This window comes from Rhinoderma darwinii, chromosome 5, assembly GCF_050947455.1.
Source record: "Rhinoderma darwinii isolate aRhiDar2 chromosome 5, aRhiDar2.hap1, whole genome shotgun sequence".
In the NCBI taxonomy this organism is placed as follows: Eukaryota; Metazoa; Chordata; class Amphibia; order Anura; family Rhinodermatidae; genus Rhinoderma; species Rhinoderma darwinii.
In genome coordinates, this window is record NC_134691.1 from 223507486 (window position 1) to 223528473 (window position 20988).

Consider the following 20988-nt stretch of genomic DNA (forward strand, 5'->3'; position numbering starts at 1 on the left):
CCCTTAACCCCTTCCCGCCATTTCACGTACAGTTACGTGATGGCAGATGGTGTTTTCCCGCAACTCCACGTAACTATACGTGAAACAGATGGAGCTGGCTCAGGAGCTGAGCCAGCGACATCACCGCCGGGTAACAGCTGTATGTTACAGCTGGCACCCTGAGGTATCGGCCAGGACCGGAGCTAGCCTCCGATCCGACTGATTAACCCCTCACATGCTGCGTTCAATAGAGATCGCAGCATGTGATCGCTGGGTTGCCGGTGGCTGCAAAGGCTGTGATCGGAGGGCTAATACTTACCTCCCGGTCTGCCAGTAACGGAATCCTCCTATGTCCCGTTGTCGGCGGGGCCCAGGAGGCTTCCGGTACCATCAGCAAGATGGTGCCGGCTCAGCTTCCGGCTCAGAAGCTGAGCCGGCGTCATCAGCAGTGGGTGTCCGCTATATGTTACAGCGGACACCCCGATCTATCGGCAGGAACCGGAGCTAGCTCCAATTCCTGGCATTAGCCCCTTCAATGCAGCGATTCAATGCAATCGCTAAATCAAAGTGGTTTGTATGAAATCGGCATCCCTGCCATGCGATGGCAAGGCTGGCGACTGTTACTATGGCAACAGGATGCCTAACAATGGCTTCCTATCTGCCATTTCGGAAGCCGATTAGGCCCGCCCAGAGGCGGAGCCTGATCAGCTTGCTGTCAGTGAACAACTGACAGTTCTAATACATTGCACTACATAGGTAGTGCAATGTATTAGAACATCAAACAAACAGTTAGACATTCAAGTCCCCTAGTGGGACTAAAGAAAAGTGTAAAAAAAGTAAAAATTTAAGTTGTAAAAAATACAATAAAAGTTTCAAATAATAACACAAAACACAATCGCCCTTTTTCCCTTATCAAGTCATTTATTATTGAAAAAAATTATAAAGTCATACATATTTGGTATCGCTGCGACCATAACGACCTTAACTATAAAAATATTATGTTATTTATTCCGCACAGTGAACACCGTAAAAAAAAACTAAAAAATACTGACATAATTGCTATTTTTTGGTCACTTTGTCTTCCAAAAATTGAAATAAAAAGTGATCAAAAAGTCGCATGCACCCAAAAATGGTGTCTATAAAAACTATAACTCGTCTCGCTAAAAACAAGCCCTCATACAGCTCCGTCGATGAAAAAAATAAAACCATTATGGCTCTCACAACTTGGCGACAGAAAAAATCCATTCTCTTTACAAGAGATATTTTATTGTGCAAAAAGTTGTAAAACATAAAAAGTTCTATAAATTAGGTATCACCGGAATCTGACTGACCCGCAGAATAAAGGTAACATGCAATTTGTAACGCATGGTTAACGCTGTATAAAAAGAATTAAAAAAATATGGCAGAATTGCTGTTTTATGGTCACGTTGCCTCCCAAAAAAAAAAGGATATCAAGTGATCAAAAAGTCACATGTACCCCAAAATGTTACCAATAAAAACTACAGCTCGTCCCGCAAGAAAAACAGCCGTCATACCACTACGTCTATGAAAAAATAAAATTAGTTAAGGCTCCAATAAGCCAGGAAATAAAAATATGCAGTTGTGCCGGCCCGAGGGGAACGTTTCTTCTGTTTCAAGTGGCGAATTATGAAGGCCCCTAAAATTAGGGAACCAGGAAGGGGAGGGACCAAACATATCTGCTGGAAGGGTGCCCGTATTATACCAGGACAACACTTCCCAGCAAAATTCCTCAAACTGCAAAGATCCTGAGTGTGGACCAAAAGGGGAATAAGTAAAGACCATTTATTAGTGCGACACCGGCCTGTGCAGAAAAGATTGTGTCACAGCGTAACACACATCTATGGATCATTTTATTGTTTTTTTTTTACCCCATTATTATACCACCTGACTATGCCCCTTATATACTCCGCCCGGCTTACATGTACCCCCACATTATAAACAGAAACACCAGTAAGACTTCAAACAAAAGCCAAATGGCGCTACCTCCCTTCTGAACCCTACAGTGTGCCCAAACAGCACTTTACTTCCACATATATGGCATCGGCATACCCGGGAGAACCATTTTAACAATTTTTGGGGTGTGTGTCTCCAGTGGCACAAGCTCGACGCCACATATTGGCATATCTATGGAAAAAATCCCATTTTCACTCTGCAACATCGAGTGCACACCAATTTCTGCCAATCACCTTTGGGGTTAATATGCACACTACACCCCATGGTGAATACCTTGAGGGCTGTAGTTTACAAAATGGGGTCACTTCTGGGGGGGATTCACTGTTTTGGTCCCACAGGGACGTTGCAAATGCGACATAGCGCCCAGAAATCCAGCAAAATCTGTACTCCAAAAGCCAAATGGTGCTCCTTCCCTTCTGAGCCCTACTCTGTGCCCAAACATCAGTTTATGACCACATATGTGGTATTGCCGTACACAGGAGAAGTTGCTTTACAAGTGTTGGGGTGCTTTTTTTCATTTATTTGTTGAGAAAATGAAACATTTTCAGCTAAAACTACGTCTTATTGAAGAAAAAGGATTTTTTTTATTTTCACTGCCCAATTCTAATAAAATCTATAAAACATCTGTGGGGTCAAAATGCTCACTACACCCCTAGATGAATTCCTCAAGGGGTGTAGTTTTGTGAATCGTGTCACTTTTGGGGAGTTTCCACTGTACTGGTACCTTAGGAGCTTTGCAAAAGTGACATGGTGTCAAGAAACCAATCCAGCAAAATCTGTGCTCCAAAAGCCAAATGGCGCTTCTTCTCTTCTGATCCTTGCCGTGTGCCCAAACAGCAGTTTATGACCACAAATGGGGTATTGCCGTACTCCAGAGAAGTTGCTTTACAAATTTTGGGGTTCTTTTATTCCTTTATTTGTTGAGAAAATTAAAAATTTTGAGCTAAAGCTACGTCTTATTGGAAAAAAAGGATTTTTTTTTATCTTCACTGCTCAATTCTAATAAAATCTATGAAACCCCTGTGGGTTCAAAATGCTCACTACACCCCTAGATGGATTCTTCAAGGGGTGTAGTTTCCTAAATGGAGTCACTTTTTTGGTGAATTCACTGTTTTGGTCCCTTAGGGGCTTTGCAAATGTGACGTGGTCTCCGCAAATCATTCCTGCTAAATTTGAGCTCCAAAAGCCAAATGGCGCTCTTTCCCTTCAAAGCCCTGCCGTGTGTCCAAACAGCCTTTTATCACCACATGTGGGGTATTTTTTTACTCGGGAGAAATTGCTTTACAAAAGTAGTGTTGCATTTTCTCCTTTTAGTCCTTGTGGAAATTAGAAAAAATTAGCTAAACCTACATTTTCTTTGAAAGAATGTAGATTTTCATTTTCACGGCCTACTTCCAATAATTTCTGCAAAAAACCTGCGGGGTCAAAATGCTCACTATACCCCTAGATAATTTCCTCAAGGGGTATAGTTTCCAAAATGGGGTCACTTTTGGGGGATTTCCACTGTTTGTGCCGCAAGAGCCTTTCAGACCCGACATGGCGCCTAAAATATTTTCTAATAAAAAGGATGCCCCAAAATCCTCTAGGTGTTCCTTTGTTTCTGAGGCCTGTGCTTCAGTCAATAAGTGCACTAAGGCCACATGTGAGGTATTTCTAAAAACTGCAGAATCTGGGCAATAGATATTGAGTTGCGTTTCTCGGGTAAAACTTTCTGTGTTACAAAAAAATAGATGAATAATGAATTTCTGCAAAAAAAAAAGAAATTTGAAAATGTCACATCTACTTTGCCTTAATTCCTGTGAAACATCTAAAGCGTTAAGGAACTTTCTAAATGCTGTTTTGAATACTTTGAGGGGTGACGTTTTTAAAATGGGGTGACTTATCGAGGGTTTCTAATATATAAGGCCCTAAAATCCACTTCACAACTGAACTGGTCCCTGTAAAAATAGCCTTTTGAAATTTTCTTGAAAATGTGAGAAATTGCTGCTAAAGTTCTAAGCCTTGTGATGTCAGAGAAAAATAAAAGGATGTTCTGAAAACAATGCCAATCTAAAGTAGACATATGGGTGATGGTAATTAGCAACATTTTTGTGTGGTATTACTATCTGTCTTACAAGCAGATACATATAAATTTAGAAAATGCAAACGTTTGCAATTTTTTGCTAAACTTTGGTGTTTTTCACAATTAAATACTTAATGTATCGAGCAAATTTTGCCAGTAACATAAAGTCCAATGTGCCACGAGAAAACGATCTCAGAATCGCTTGGATAGGTAAAAGCATTCCGAAGTTATTACCACGTAAAGTGAAACATGTCAGATTTGAAAAAAATGACTGTGTCCTGAAGGCCAAAACAGGCTGTGTCCTTAAGGGGTTAAAGAGGACCTGTCAGTAGGTCATATAAGTTGAACTGGTTATCTGACCTGAATAGCACTGTCTCCTTGATTCCAGCACCGTTTTATTTTTTTTCCTAGACCCCCATTCCAGAGATATGAATAACCACATCTCGCAAGATCACGCTGTTCCGCTCTAAAGCTGTCTCGTGCTGATTGCCCAAACAAAGCAGATACCAAAATCTAGTGGCATATAACATATTTAAAGAGGCTCTGTCACCAGATTATAAGGGCCCTATCTCCTACATAATCTGATCGGTGCTGTAATGTAGATAACAACAGTGGTTTTTATTTTGAAAAACGATCATTTTTTAGCAAGTTATGAGCAATTTAAGATTTATGCTAATTCGTTTCTTAATGACCAACTGGACGTGTTTTTACTTTTTACCAGCTGAGCGTTGTAAAGAGAAGTGTATGACGCTGACCAATCAGTGACCAATCAGCGTCATACACTTCTCATTGTTCCAGACCAGCTTCTTTCACTGCACAATCACACTGTAACAATGGGCCGGAACAATGAGAAGTGTATGACGCTGATTAGTCACTGATTGGTCACTGATTGGTCAGCGTCATACACTCCTCTGTACCAGTTGGTAAAAAGTAAAAACACGCCCAGTTGGGCATTAAGAAACGAATTAGCATAAATATAAAATTGCTCATAACGTGCTCAAAAATGATCGTTTTTCAAAATAAAAACCACTGCTGTTATCTACATTACAGCGCCGATGAGATTATATAGGAGATAGGGAATTTATAATCTGGTGACAGAGCCTCTATAAGATCACTAGTGGATATCCACTTTAGTACATGTTGACCTTCTTGTAGAAATCAATTTTTAAGCTGCCAAGCGATATTAATAGCAGAATCTGCTAACAATCTATAGTGTTTGAGGACTTCCCGACTATCAGAAATGACAATCCAAGTGTCTGGCATTGGCTTTTCTCCCTTTCCCCATGAAGAACGTGCATGTTTATGGAGAGATTGGAAGAGATGCTGTAACTAACGGACAGCAGCTATTTTTATGCATATGGCCGATTTAATGGTATTATGTGGTCTAAGTTAAAGAAAAAAAATGGATTAAAAGGTGAACTATTTAGGAAAACTATCAATAAATAAGAGCAAAATACAGACCAGAACAGAAAAGGATACACTCTCGTGACAACAAAGATGACACCTACAAAAACCCATGGAATTGAATGACTTTTTGAGATACAAATTTGCAGATTTGTTTTGTAAATGTCCATCTAGCTCAACCTGTTATCCCGCCATGTTCAACAACCTCCATGAGACAGTTGCAAATTTTCCTCATCTTATTGGAAAAAGTATGTCACCCAGAATAAATCTCTTCATCAACTCCCCATCTCCAGCAATCTGGCAGAGAGTTCCATAGTGTCACTGCTCCTCCAGTAAAGAAACTCCTTCTGTGATGGTATGGAAATCTTTCCTCTAGACAATTAGTCCCCAACCAGTGGCTCACGATAGGATCCCTGAGTTCTGACCATATGCATTGGCTACAATAAGATTTCCAAATTGACTATATTGAAGATATATCCTAACCTTTGAACTGTGCCAATTTGAATAATATAAAACATATTTTCTTCTGTAGGTAAAATTTGAAACATGCAACACCACTTGTACTACTTTCTTCACTTCCGCTACGTGTCTCCATATTTGGAATGTGGCCTGTGACCATCACTCCTTTTAATGTGACTCACAAGATCCAAAAAGATTTCTGCACTAGACTAAGCGGATGTTCCTTGATATAGTTATAGTCCTGGGTATAAAAAGATCATCAGACACACCTGTACTACCCCTTGAAATAATTTTACACATAATGATTAGGTAACTGCTAAGTCATCTTTTTCACAAAATAAATAACCACATTTTTTGGTACATCCTTCTGGGTACCAAAGTTTATTGATTACTTTGGTGGCCTGCCCCTGAAGCTCCTCCAGCTCTGCTGCACAATACTCCATGCGTGGTCTGACTAGTGAGTTGTGTAAAGGCAAAACTATGTTCCCATCCTGAGATTCTATACTTTTTGATGCATCGCTTCATCTTATTTGCCTCCGCAGCAGCTGCCTGGCTTTGGTTGCTAAAGTTCAGTGTCCTGTTATTATCCTCAACTTCTTTCCTATTACAGTATTTTCCAATGTTGGCATGTATTACACTGATGCAAGCAGTAAGATCTTCAACAATATGTTCCTAATTCATTACCTGACATCTAGCTGGCGGTGTCAGCTGTTTTATCGCATAAAATCTCCTGACAGACTCCCTTTAAGCCTCATTTGCCACTTCTCTGCCCAAGCCTCTAGCTTATCCAGATCCATTTGTAGCAAAATACTGTACTATTCTGAAAGTTTACACAGTTTAGCATCATCTTCAATAAATAATGTTTTACTGTGCAATCCCCCTACAAGGTTATTACTAAATATGTAAATGTGACCCAATCTGATAATCTTCAATTAATAACCACTCTCTGTTTTCTATAACTGAACCTGTTATTAACCCAATTACACACATTTCCCCCAGTCCCAGTATTCTCACTTATTCTTACCCCTCTGCATTTCATTAGACATTTAATTTTCCTCTGACTTCTTTTTAAAGGTTTAACACTTTCAGTCTCTCTGTCTCCAGCTTTCTGATTTTTACACAATATTGTATAATTTTTTTCCCCATAAATCAGTAGTATATATGAGAATATATGAAACTTTCTAATATATCTTATTAGTAGAAAGTAGCATCTTCCTCACATCTGGTGCAGAAGCCTATTCAGTTAGTAAAAAGTTTGTAACAGTAACTGGAGTCAAGGAGGAAAGGAGAGAAGAAGAGGGAGGGAGAGTCGCTCTTCCACAACCTATGCATGATCGAAGGTAGGGGAGCAGCAGAAGATGCAAATGATAAATCAGAACACGCATCAAAGCTCTGACAACACATCAGGAAGCAACCACCCACTCTATATAGCTATAAACGAAAGAAAACATACATTTTCAAAAACCAGCAGAGAGGAGGAAAAGACCCAAAATATGAGGTTAGGCCCTGTGCACATCACGTATTTGTCCTACGCCTAGCATGTACGCAAGGTAGACAAACGACGTACACCCTAAAGGAGTCCATAGGACTCCATTACCCGATGGAGGCCAAAAGAAAGTCCTTTTGGTCTCCGTCTGTCTGGTATCAATTGGTGTAGCTGTTTTTGTAGGTATGCAATTGCGTAGTAGACTACACTAATCCATACAACAGGATCCCGCAAAAAACATAAACCGCGCAGTATACTTTTTTTGTCTCATCCCGCTGTATGTTATAGTGTGGTTTACTCAAAAGCAGACTTATCCATTGAATAGTGCTGTTTGGTTTATTGCACCTAAGTTTGTTGCTGAATTGGTTGGTAGAGTTCAGTTGGTTCCATTATTATAAAATATAAAGTAATATAAAAAGAGTGTATAAAGAAAGTACTAAATAAAGCTCCCAGGAAATCTATAAAACAGGACTGGAGCACTAAATGATCTGAAAGAGAATGTCGTAGAACAGTTTGTCTACCATACAATGTTTCCTCCATCCAAAGTCATTTGGATGAAGTAGAGCTGAAGTGCAATAGAGCTATTAAGTTATAAACATTATATAGTCCTGAATCTTGAACCATCTACTAGAAAGCAGAATGGGTAGAGCTTGTAACATATAAAATAGATCACCTGGTAAAGGAGGACAAGTGGGTTCTGGTCCATTAACCCATTCAATAGGGAGATTTTGTCAGTGCATGAAATTGATATATTTCCCTAGAAAACTTTTAACAAAATGGGGGGAAATTATTAATGCTGGCTGGAGTTGGAAAATACTCCGAAACATTTATTAAGAAACAAAAGTCTCTTAATAAATGTGATGCATCATTCGTCCGGGCCATACACCATACATCCCCCCCCCCTTTGACCAAAAAAAACAAACCATAACCATCTCAGCGCTCCTCTTCTTCCCTCCTTTTTACTCATCACTCTAGCGCCGTTCATTCAAGAACTTAACGCTGAGCAGCGTCAGGAACTTATATTTGATGCAGCAATTTAATGTCATCAGTGCTGCGTCACATACAACGTCCTGATGCTGCTTGGCATCATTATTTTGCATGAGCTGCGCCGGAGTGATGAAGGAGCTGGAGGGGAGAAGAGGAGCGGCGAGTATTAATATTATTTATTTATTTAACTGTCCAATAGAAGGGGCAGGGGGCAGTCTGATCGGGAGGTAGCAAGGTAGGGTCCCAGCACACGCCTCTTACCTGCTATGCCCCATAGAATGAAATCTATTTCCACTACAATTTACGATTGAGAAATTATAATAAATTTGTCAGGCCGTGGTGGCCACGCCCCTTTCCACAAAACTGTCGAGGGTGGTGCAAAAAGGCCAAAAGACGCAATTTGCACTGGAAATTTTGACTTTTGGGCCCCTTCTTGAAAACATACGTTTATACTTGTACAAAACCTCCATTTACACATTTTTTGGGAAATTTTGACATTTGTTTTTGGATTTTTTTTTTAGCTTATTTGCTATGCACTAATATGTTACATTTATTCTACAGGTCGTTGCAACCAAATATGTGATCCCAAATATGTATAGGTTTATTTTTGTTTTACTACTTCAACACAATACAAGTACTAGAAAGAAAAGGTTTTTTTACTAAAGACATTTTTTTTCTGCAAACTTTATTTAACTTTTCTTTTTTCATTTTATTTCAGAGGCCTGTAAGGTATTATGTCAGGTGTAAGGGTATATTTCCACATGCCAAATTTGCTACAGAAATCTCTGAGTTTATCTGAATGAGCCTTGTAGAAATACATGCTCATACTGCAGAAACAACCCCATTCAAATGTATGGAATTGATTTTCAGTAACAGAAATTAATATACCCTAATGATGAAATTAAGTCATTTGGTCCTGCCTTGGAAGAAAAAGGTCAGGGCAGGATTTTCGTCTATAAATGTAAAGTTTTACTAACAGCAAGCATAGATCTTGAAAATTGTGAGGAATTGAACCACAAAGAACATTTGCAGAACTTTCATTATTCAATGACTAAGCTATTTTGACCCTTGAAGGAGGAGTTTGTTCTAATAAGTAAGCAAACCAGCCTTAAAGGGGTTGTCCAGGTTGGGGGCTGTTTTTTATACTGATTGACTATCCACGGAATAGGTCATCAGTATATGATCGGTGACGGTCTGACACCCAAACCCCACACTAATCAGCTGCTCCAGATGCCTCCAGCTCTAGAAGCAGAAGGCTTTGGTCATAGTATAGCGTTTGTGCTGTAGTACTGCAGCTCTGCTCCTATTCAAGTGAATAGGAGCAGAGCTGCAATAACCCAGCGTGGCACCATCCCCTGCATAGCTTCCGGCTCCTGGGGGCAGCCGGAACAGCTGATTGGTGCGGGGTCTGGGTTTCAGACCCCCACTGATAATATACTGATGACCTATCCTGTCGACAGGTCAACAGTATAAAAAACAGCCCCCAACCTGGAAAATTCCTTTAAAGACAATTTCATCTTAAATAAAAATAATTTTTAAGTAAGTGCTTAAGTTATCTCCTTATGTCAAATTTCCATAAATTCTATTCAACTGTTTCCTAGTTATATTCAATACTTTACAAAGGAAAAATCTTCCATCATTACAGCTCACTTAGTGGTTGTATCACTTCAAAACATGGTGGATTTGCCATTCCAAAATCTAAAAAAAAACTGGGTGACAACCCATGGGGGGCTTGCCATGGCAGACATTGGCCATCAAGGCAAGAAACAAATATAACTAGGAAATGGCATAAATGAAGAACATTGATAGAAGGGATCATAGTATTCACAGGAGCTGTTTTCTAGTTTGGGTGGATATAATTCTGGTCGAATGATTCTGTTTCATAAACGTTTCATTTTCATCCCTCATCTTAAAAGTATAACAAATATTAGTTCAAGTTTGATTTATAAAAGAACTTACTGCAGATATGATTTATTTTAGTGACTATTAACAAAGTCCTGACCTCACAAGATATACGAATGACAAATGAAAATGAATCATATAGAGATTACATGCCAGTGTTCTGAAATGTTATCTTTTTATCATAAGTGTCATAAGCCGGTGGTGTAGATCCCCCTTACTTTCATACTGCGCCATCTGCCAAATATCCCGAGAAAGATAGAATTACTCACCATAATATACTGTGTCAAAAATGTCATTGATTTAAAAACATAAATGTTCTCTCCAGCACATGTGGCTATTAAGTAGAACTATTTATTTATGTATACATACACATGCATAGTAATGTGTATAATTGTTTACCTATCAGGTGTATCATTGGGTGTGTGTTTTGCTTTACCTGTTTCTACTATATGTATTCAAAAATTATAAACAACAATCAAAATGATAAAAAGCAGCTGTACACGTTTATAGCAATAAGACATCACTTTAAATAGGTTGTCTAGTCCTATATAAAAAAAAGCTAAAGAGGTTTTCCAGTCCTAAGAAATTGATGGCCTATCCTCAGGGTAGGCCATCAATATCTCATCGATCGGCGTCTGACTCCCTGGACACCCCTGGCAATCAGCTATTTTTAAGGGACTGCAGCACTATTATGAGCGCTGCTTACACTTTATTTCCATTACTGCTCACACTGTGAATTGCTGATACACTTGTAGCGGCGGTACACAGTATTACAGCCTTCTCCCATTCACTACAATAGGAGCAGGCTGCAATACTGTGAACCGCCGCTACAAGAGTGTGTCGGCGATTCACAGTGTGGGCAGTAAGGGAAATGAAGGGGAAGTCACGCTCATACAAGCGTTGCGGCCACTTCAAAAAAGCTGTGGGTGCTGGAATTCGGACACTGACCGATGAGATGTTGGTGGCCTATTCTGAGGATTGGCAATCAAATTCATAGGACTGGAAACCCTCTTTAATATTTCTATAATGTAAAGTTCTGCAATTGTCTATTAGACAATAGGGGGAATTTATTAAGACTGGTGTTTCAGACGGCAGTCTTAATCTAAAGAGCACTGGAGTAAGATGTGCCTGGGTCCCGAACCCCCTTTCCTCCTAACTGTTCGACAATTGTGAGGAGGAATGGAGCAGCGGTGGAGTAAGCACGCTGCCGCTTCATTCATTGCCTAAGGGAATGACGGAAACAGTCGTCGATCCCATAGACATTAAAAGAAGCAGCAGGCACAGTGAGGGGGTATTGGGTGTTCGGGAACCCCGTTCTCGCGATTGGTGGGATAGCTGATTATTGTCGACCTTGAAATACCCCAGTTTCTGGCATAAATTATTATACATTTGTCAGGACATGGAATATCTGCTTCCACTAAGCCCTACCCATTTTGTAAGTAACGTGTCATGAGCAGCGCAAATGCCTTAAAAGTCAAAAAAATTTGCACAAATTTGGACTTAGGAGGCATTTATGACTTTTTTACAGCAAAAAAACGGGCATAGAAAGAATAATAATTTCCCGCTTTGTGCTTCACCCGCTTTGTGCTAGACCTGCTCAGATTGCAGCAGTGTAGATATGAACAGTCTGCAATTCAGGACCAGAAAGAAACTTGTGCTGCTGCTACTGTATGTATCTGTAAAAGCATTGTCTACTCCAGCGGTCCCAAACTCGGCCGGGTAACTGGGCCGCACATAGAAAAAATTTGAAGTTGACGGGCCGCATTACTTTCAAATTTGATACTATACAAATTATTGTTAATCAATTCATTATTTGAACTACTATAACAATACTACATTAGTATAATAATGCTATATTACTATAACAATACCACATTACTATAATAATACTACATTACTATAACAATACTACATTACTATAATAATACCGCTAAGTTTAAACTTACCAGAAATTTGCGAGTTCACTCCACATGCTTATTTTGAAAATCTAGTTTTCCAGTTTGTGTTGCTAAATGCAGTCTAGCGGCTCAATTGGCAGTGTTTGGCAGACACAAAATGGCAAGATTGGGCAGCCTCTTTTCAGTTTGTGCCACAGTGCCCTCTGTAGATAATGCCACTGTGCCCTCTGTAGATGGTGCCACAGTGCCCTCTGTAGATAGTACCACACTAGTGCCACAGTGCCCTCTGTAGATATTGCTACAGTGCCATCGGTAGATAATGCCACAGTGCCCTCTGTAGATAGTGCCACACCCCCAGTAGATAATGCCACAGTGTCCTCTGTAGATAGTGCCACAACCCCCCCTAGTTAATGCAACAGTGCCCTCTGTAAATAGTGCCACAGTGCCATCTGTATATAGTGCCACAGTTCCCCTGTAGATAATACCACAGTGCCCTCTGTAGATAATGCCACAGATCCCTCAGTAGATAGTGTCATAGTGACCTCTGTAGATTCTGCCACAGCGCCCCCCTCGTAGGTAGTGCAACAAAGCCCCCCTCATAGGTACTGCCACAAAGCCCCCCTCCCAGGTAGTACAACACAGCCCCCTCCCAGGTAGTGCCACAAAGCCCCCTCCCAGGTAGTGTCACACAGACCCCTCCCAGGTAGTGCCACACAAAGCCCCTCCCAGGTAGTGCAACACAGTCCCCTCCCTGGTAGTGCCACACAGCCCCCCTCCCAGGTAGTGCCACACAGCCCTCCTCCCAGGTAGTGCCACACAGCCCCCCTCCCTGGTAGTGCCACACAGCCTCCTCCCTGGTACTGCCAAACAGCCCCCTCCTTGGTAGTGCCACACAGGTCCCCTCCCTGTAGGTAGTGCCTTTGGGACTCCCTCTAGGTGTGGAATCCCCAGCCAGTGTATTGACAACGCTCTGGCCGTGGATTCCTCTGCAGAAGGAAGCCCCTGACGTCACTGTCCATGGCTCCCTCAGGAGTGGCATCCCCGGCCAGAGTGTGTTGCCGACTCCTGAAGGAGCCATGACCGCAGCGTCAGCACCTAGCGGCCGAGTGGGCCCCCCCAAGGGTAGTGGGCCCCGGCACTTGCCCGGGTTCGCCGGGTGGTGACGCCGGCCCTGCGCTATGTACAGGAGGTGGTGGCACTATGTAGAAGGGGGTGTGCGGCATTTTCTACTGGGGGGTGTGTGCGGCGCTCCTCCTTCGGCCTGCTCTCTGCTGTCCCGAGGATGTCTCAGGAGCTTCAGGGCACCGCGGGCCGCAGATGACAGCGTCAGGGGCCACACTCCCCTGGTCTACTCTGACAGATACATTATAACAAGCTGTCAACATGGTGAGCAGAACTTGATCATGACAGGTTTTCAGTCTATGAATGTAAATACGAATATTTCCACTTACTGACGGCAAACCGAGATCTTGAAACGAATTGAAGTGCAAAGTTTATTTGAGAGTTGCATAATTTATTATTTATTGGTTCATTTTGATTCACATTAGATTGGAAAACTTCATGTCACTTCTGTTTATATGTGCATATATGTGAACATTGATGTGTATTGTACTTTCTGGCCACCGAATTAGACATACAATGGTTCCACAAGGCTACATAAAAGAACAGATCACTATATGCAAACATGGGTGGGACGAGGTCTCTTAGTGTCCAAGGAAGGGGTTTCACAGTGGGTCCCACTCCACATGATCCCTGCAGTTTGAAATACTAGCTGTTGGAAGGACAATCATCCAGCCCACAGCTATCAGATGTTATGTGTAATGTGTATGTATATAAATTTAACCTCCATGGTCCCAAAGCAAAATTTGTAACAGGACCCGCACATACCATGCTCTATTTATAATTCTATTGTTTTCTCATGTGGCAGTGGAGCCTTTGCCCCCTGTCAGGCACTAGTCTAGAATGGTATGAAGCATGGGAAATATTTAGAAAGGGCACTCTCAGATCAGTAAGTAATTGGGTTTTATTAATTTCTAGACGTACCAAGGTTTACGCCACCAGCAGGGCCAGCGACAGATAGAAGATAGATAGATAGATAGATAGATAGATAGATAGATAGATAGATAGATAGATAGATAGATAGCAGATAGATAGATAGAAGATAGATAGATAGATAGATAGATAGATAGATAGATAGTAATTAGATAGATAGATAGATAGATAGATAGATAGATAGATAGATAGATAGATAGATAGATGATAGATAGATAGATAGATAGATAGATAGATAGATAGATAGATAGATAGATAGATAGATAGATAGACATAGTTGTATGCCCCCCTCCAAAAAAAGAAAATACTGCAACACAGTAGCAGACTACTGCAAAGGGAACATCAGTAACATCATATGACAACATTACTTATGCCTCACTTTTTTTTTATTAGTTATAATTCCGACAATCACGTGACTGTGATGTCATAAAGGTCTTTCTGCACCTACTTAAGACCCTCTAGACCAGGGGTCGGGAACCTATGGCTCGCGAGCCAGATATGGCTCTTTTGATGGCCGTATCTGGCTCGCAGACAGGGCTCCTACCTGTCTATGGGAAGGATGCATGCAGTGGCGTAACTACCGCCGTAGCATCAGTAGCGGCTGCTACGGGGCCCGCGGCATGAGGGGGCCCGTGTCGCCCGCCGGCACGGGCCCCCACCATGGCCGGAGGCTCCGCTAGCAGCCGCTATGGCTGCTACAGCGGGACGCCACTGAACACTACGGCAGAGCATGGAGGTATCTCCCCGCTCTGCCATTAACTGGTTCCCGACCGCTGGCTGTTATTTTTACGACCAGCGGTCAGGGTCCTTAAAACCCGAGCCATAGACTTTCTACGGCTCGGGTTTTAACTTGCTGCCCGCGCGATCGGGCAGCTGAATGTCGGGTCTCCGGCTGTCAGTGACTGCCGGGGACCCTGAGGAGAGGATAGAAGCAGCTTTCGCTGCTTCTGTCTTCTCCGATGTCTTCTTACACATCGCTCAATGAACGCTGTGTATAGGAATAGAGACAGCAGCAGCGGCGCTGTCTCTATTCCTCCCGGTGATCATGTGACTGGTCACATGATCGCCGGGTGCTGTTACTGACAGACTGCTGCTGGGTCTAACAAGACCCAGCACAGCCCAGTTACTGACAATCGTCACTATGAGAGGGCTGATTTCCCCTGTAACTGGGGCTGCTGTGCAGCTCCAGTTACAGTGGAAAAACATGGTGTAAATTTAAAAGAAAGAAAATATATAAAGTTCCCCAAAGGTCTTCTTTGACCTTTGGGGGACAGACCATAGTAATAAAAAAATAATAAAGTAAAGTGCAAAAAAAATTTAAATAATAAATACACATAAAATACCCACCCCAAAAAAACCGTTCCCCCCGCCAATCATTGTTGTAACGCTAGCGCTGACCCAATTACCCTAATATAGACATGTAATATATAAAAATTTACGGTAGACAATGCCGATCACAAATAAAAGGTCTATTTTAGGGTAAAACTATGTTATTACCAAAAAAAAAAAAATAGCTGAAATGTAAAAAAGCTTATTTTTTTACTATTATTTTCAAACTTTATGAATAAAAATTCCAAAATAGCAAAAAAGGTGTGTATAAAAACGATAAAAAATGAAACCTGCATTGTCTACGGAAAAAACGTCGCAAAAATCACGTCGTTAGCCCAACAAATAAAAAAGTTAGAGCCATTTAACTAACACGTGCTAAAAATGGCTAAACGGTGTCTGGTCCTGAAGGCGCAAAATAGAGCAAAAGACATGTACCCCCCCCCCCCTCTCCACAGGACATGTATCCCCTCTCCACAGGATATCCACAGGACATGTATCCCCCTCTCCACAGGACATGTATCCCCCTCTCCACAGGACATGTATCCCCTCTCCACAGGACATGTATCCCCTCTCCACAGGACATGTATCCCCCTCTCCACAGGACATGTATCCCCCTCTCCACAGGACATGTATCCCCCTCTCCACAGGACATGTATCCCCCTCTCCACAGGACATGTATCCCCCTCTCCACAGGACATGTATCCCCTCTCCACAGGACATGTATCCCCTCTCCACAGGACATGTATCCCCTCTCCACAGGACATGTATCCCCCTCTCCACAGGACATGTATCCCCCTCTCCACAGGACATGTATCCCCCTCTCCACAGGACATGTATCCCCTCTCCACAGGTTATCCACAGGACATGTATCCCCCTCTCCACAGGACATGTATCCACCTCTCCACAGGACATGTATCCCCTCTCCACAGGACATGTATCCCCTCTCCACAGGACATGTATCCCCCTCTCCACAGGACATGTATCCCCCTCTCCACAGGACATGTATCCCCTTTAAACATATTGTACGGCTCTCGCGGAATTATATTTCAAAATATGTGGCGTTTACGGCTCTCTTAGCCAAAAAGGTTCCTGACCCCTGCTCTAGACAATAGGCAGTAAACATTCTCCAGAAAAGTGTTTTAAATAAATAAAAAAAAACTCAGTAGACCCCACTGAGTACTTCGAGAGAACAGATTAACTGCTTTGTTTGTTTCTCTTTCCCATATGTAATAAAAAAGAATAACATGAACTAATGATTTTTCAGAATATACAATATTGTGCTCAGTTCCTTTCATATAGATATAGAGCATGTTATTCCTGTGCTCTCACACACATGTAACAATGCCGACTGCCTGTTTCTGCCGCTAGGGGGACAATTTGCATGCAGCAGTTTATAGTCTCATTGAGGAGATACACATCAGCTCTCTTATGGCAGCAAAAAGCAGCTGAAAGTTTTACAAGTATACAGTGTATGGGGGAACAGAGGAACAGCGCACTGTACTCAAGAATTTGACTATTTTAGTCTTATCAAGTATATTAGGGACGCACTCCAAATCATTTACACTGTTATTCTTTTGAAAATGAAAAAAGGAACCATAGTTGTGTGCAGACTTTCAGGCAGTGGCGTTATCAAGAAAAATGCGCAAAAAACATCTCTGTTTGCTTGCAATGGATGTGTGTGTGTGTGTGTGTGTGTGTGTCAACGATTAACCTGACTGATAAATGTTGCAGCGTGATATTACACAACAAATGCCATTGAAAAGTCATTGAAAAACTAAAGTAAACAAAAGTTTCTTTCCACAGTGTATTTAACGTGTTAAGAGTCAAGTTAAAGATTGCTACATCTGTATTTGGCATCCTTAAGCCCTCATTAAGGCTCATTCACACTGCATTGCCATTTGCATAGAATAGACCCTGTATGACAGCACAGGTCCCTATAAAATTAGAGGTATTTGGAGTTACAGTATGGGCAAATAGCAAACACTTACCCTAAGTCTTAGGCCCTGTTCACAGAGTTTTTTTGACGAGTTTTTTGGCGCGGAAACCGCTCCGCAAAACTCGTCAAAAAACGCCCGAAAATGCCTCCCATTGATTTCAATGGGAGGCGGACGAGTTTTTTTAGCGCGAGCGGAAAAACAGCGTCACGGTAAAAAGAAGCAACATGACTCATCTTTTCCACCTCCAAAACCCCATTTCAATCAGTCAGAAACTGGAAAAAACGCCTTGACGAGTGTTTTGACGAGTTTTTGTCAAACCACTGTGCAAAAAATGTCTGGAGCAGTTTTTGCATGAGGAATTTTCCTCCTGCAAAAAAACTCAGCCTTACACCTATCCAAATAACACTAACCTAATATTCAATGGATACCGGACAAGTATAATTTGTTGGAGAGGAAACTGAAGGCAGCTTCATCAAAAATGGTATTTTAATGTGGCTTTTCTCTTCAGTGTGACACTGTGTATTTGTATATACTGTACTAGTTTAGTATAGTGTGGATAAGAGCATGGAATCAAACTTTCTAAGAACACATGGATAAAAGAATAAATACATTGGTGAGTGGAATTTATGAAAACACAGCCTACAATATATATATTTTAAGGCAACCATTTTTTTTTTGTATTAGGTATCTAGTTTATATATCTAAATCAATTGAATCATATAAAGTATAGTACATACGTGTTCACCTGGATTACGTGCTATAGTCTGCTGTGACAGATGTCGGGGATTGTGAGGTCAATGCTAAAGACAAAGTTAGTTGGCACCTCCTAACAAAGGGAAATATCTGTGCAGGTCCACATCTGCTGTGACTGCAATAGCAAAAAAAAACACATAGATATAACAGCACTCTGTGGGCGCTAAGATATATGCAAACATTGAATATAAGGATTATTTTAAATTACATTACTGCAGTATTTCATAGGGTTCTCAATGTGTGTGACCCGACCTGCCACGACACGACCAGTTGACCTCTACAGATGAGTCCATACACTAAACATTACACCTGTACAACAAGGACGGTGAGGCCAGACATACGTCATGACCACTATGTGAACAATCCTTCTGTGAAGCAAAGATTATATCAGAGAGGCAAGATACTGTGACAGTAAACCGGTCTCTTCATCCTGAAAGCTCCTTTCCCTGCGTCTTTTTCATTGTCTACTTATTTCCTATTGCTATGCATTTGTTCTTGCTCTACGTAAAGTAAATATTAATATATATTTATATATGCTTTATATGTATATATATATATATATATATATATATATATATGCTTTATATATATATATATATATATATATTACATTATAATGTACTCATGCAGCTACATAATATAGTAAAAAGTGTCTCCTCTTTCTTTTTTGCAGACTACAGATTTAGTGGAAGTACCTGAAGAAGGGGATGCTTCCTATTTATTGGATATAGGTAGACAACGTAGTGATAGTGGTGAGTTTTAGCTTTGCTTTGTCCCACATTTCAAATCACTTTCTTTTTTCTAAGTAATATTGGCTACCAGCTGTTAATAACCTGACTCAATGGCTTGCAGCTTTGATATTGAGTGTGCATTACAATTTTTCAATTATCCTTCTCATAAAGTGCTTTCTCAAGTGATGTTTCATAGGTTGTTTGTGGGGCTCTTTATTTTTATTGCATCATTCCTGTTAAATGTTATACTTATAAGGTAATGTATCACCTTCTGTGGGACTGGGTTGTGGGCATGCTCTGTGACACAGGGGCGGACATAGCACAGAAAGCTTTTTCAAAAGAGTTTGCTAGCCCCTTGTTATGTCCATCAATGGTGTGCCAATTTCTCTGCTGGATTGGCAATCATTAACCCGTTCGTGCAAATGGGGGTGCTATTATATCTTAATTGCGGTCTATTAACCGGAATAAGGTGTAATTGGTACGCCCAGTGGATAGCATGGGCACAGGAGTTAAACGCTGCAACGGCCAGGATCAGAGTTACCTCCGATTCCGTCCATTTAACCCCTTAGATGCCGCGTTAGATGCAGCATCTAAGTGGGTACCAGATTGGGGCCCTGCAACACAATTGTGGGGCACAGATTGGTCACACATATAGTTTTACACTTGACAGGCAATAATGCTTTGGTATACTGAATATACCAAAGCATTATATAAGCAATCAGCAGATCACATTTTGAAGTCCCCTAGTGGGACTAAAAAAAATAGTTGATTGAAGTTTGATAACGTTTATTAGAAAAAAAAGCAATTACAGTAAAGTTAATATAAAATATTTTTTTATACAAAAAGGGGTTTTATTTAGCAAAAGCGTTAAAAAAATAAAATAATACACATATACAAATGTAGCCGTCTTTACTTTGACTTTTAAAGGGAATGTGACGCTAGAAAAAAATGTTTGTTTTTTTTTAGTTAAACAATTAGTGTATAGGTGATTAAACATTGTTCTAATTTTTTTTATTTTTTTCACGAGTCAGGAAATATTATAAATTAGATTCTAATTTATAATATTTCCCAGTGCTGGTCAGTAGATGGAGCAATTCCCAAAATTGCAGCATTGGCATGTGGTAAAGCAACCACATTGCTTTATGCTGCAAAATTTGAGAAAACTCACTCGCTCTAGTGGACTCACAGAATCCCCCCTCCCTTATCCTGGCTAGTGCCGGGAGAAACGAGGGGATTGAACGGTCAAACCTCCTACATTGTGTGTCGCCATTTTTTGAGCTAACACACAGTGTAGTAGGTTAACATACAGTAGTAAAGACACAGTAAAACACGTACATACATAGAAATCACTTACCTGCTCCAGCCGCCGCCGCTCCCTCCGGTCCGTCCGCTCCGTCTGCTACCTCCCGCTCCAAGTGCACAAGTCCGGAAGCCGCGACCGGAAGTAGTAATCTTACTGTCCGGCCGCGACTTCCGGTCCACAGGAAAATGGCGCCGGACGTCGCACATTTCAACTTGGACTGTGTGGGAGCGACGCATGCGCCGTTCCCACACAGACGGCGTACACCATAGTGGATGGAACGGGCCCCGTTCGCATTCACTATGGGACTGTATGTGCCGTATTCCATGTCTGTATGTGTCGTTAATCGACACATACAGAAATGGAAAAAAAAATGGCAGCCCCCATAGGGAAGAAAAAGTTCAAAAATAAAAAAAAGTGAAACACAAACACACAAATAAATATAAAACTTTTTAATAAAACACTAAAATCTAACTGATGTAAAAAATTTTTTTTTCGTGACACTGTTCCTTTAAAGCATTACATACACAGTGGCGAGATCCTTTATCTTGACTTTTTCAATGACTTTTCAATGGCTTTTGTTGTGTGATATCACGCTGCAGCAAGTTATCAGAATCAAGATAAAGATGGCTACATCCGTATGGAATCGCCCATTATTGTAACAATTTGCATAATAAAGTCAAAACATTACAGATGTAGACGTCTTTATCTCTACTTTTAAGGGCTGATTCAGAC

The 20988-nt window shown here is 41.1% G+C and overlaps 1 protein-coding gene across 2 annotated transcripts in view; it reads left to right on the plus strand.

Annotated features, from left to right (window-relative positions):
* The window catches only part of STAC (SH3 and cysteine rich domain), a 330747-nt gene that overhangs the window by 209966 nt on the left and 99793 nt on the right, over positions 1–20988 (plus strand). For both annotated transcript variants that reach the window (XM_075826963.1, XM_075826964.1), the window contains exon 6: positions 18896–18974. In XM_075826963.1, coding sequence (XP_075683078.1) covers positions 18896–18974 — 79 coding nt within the window. The remainder of the gene's footprint in view (positions 1–18895; positions 18975–20988) is intronic.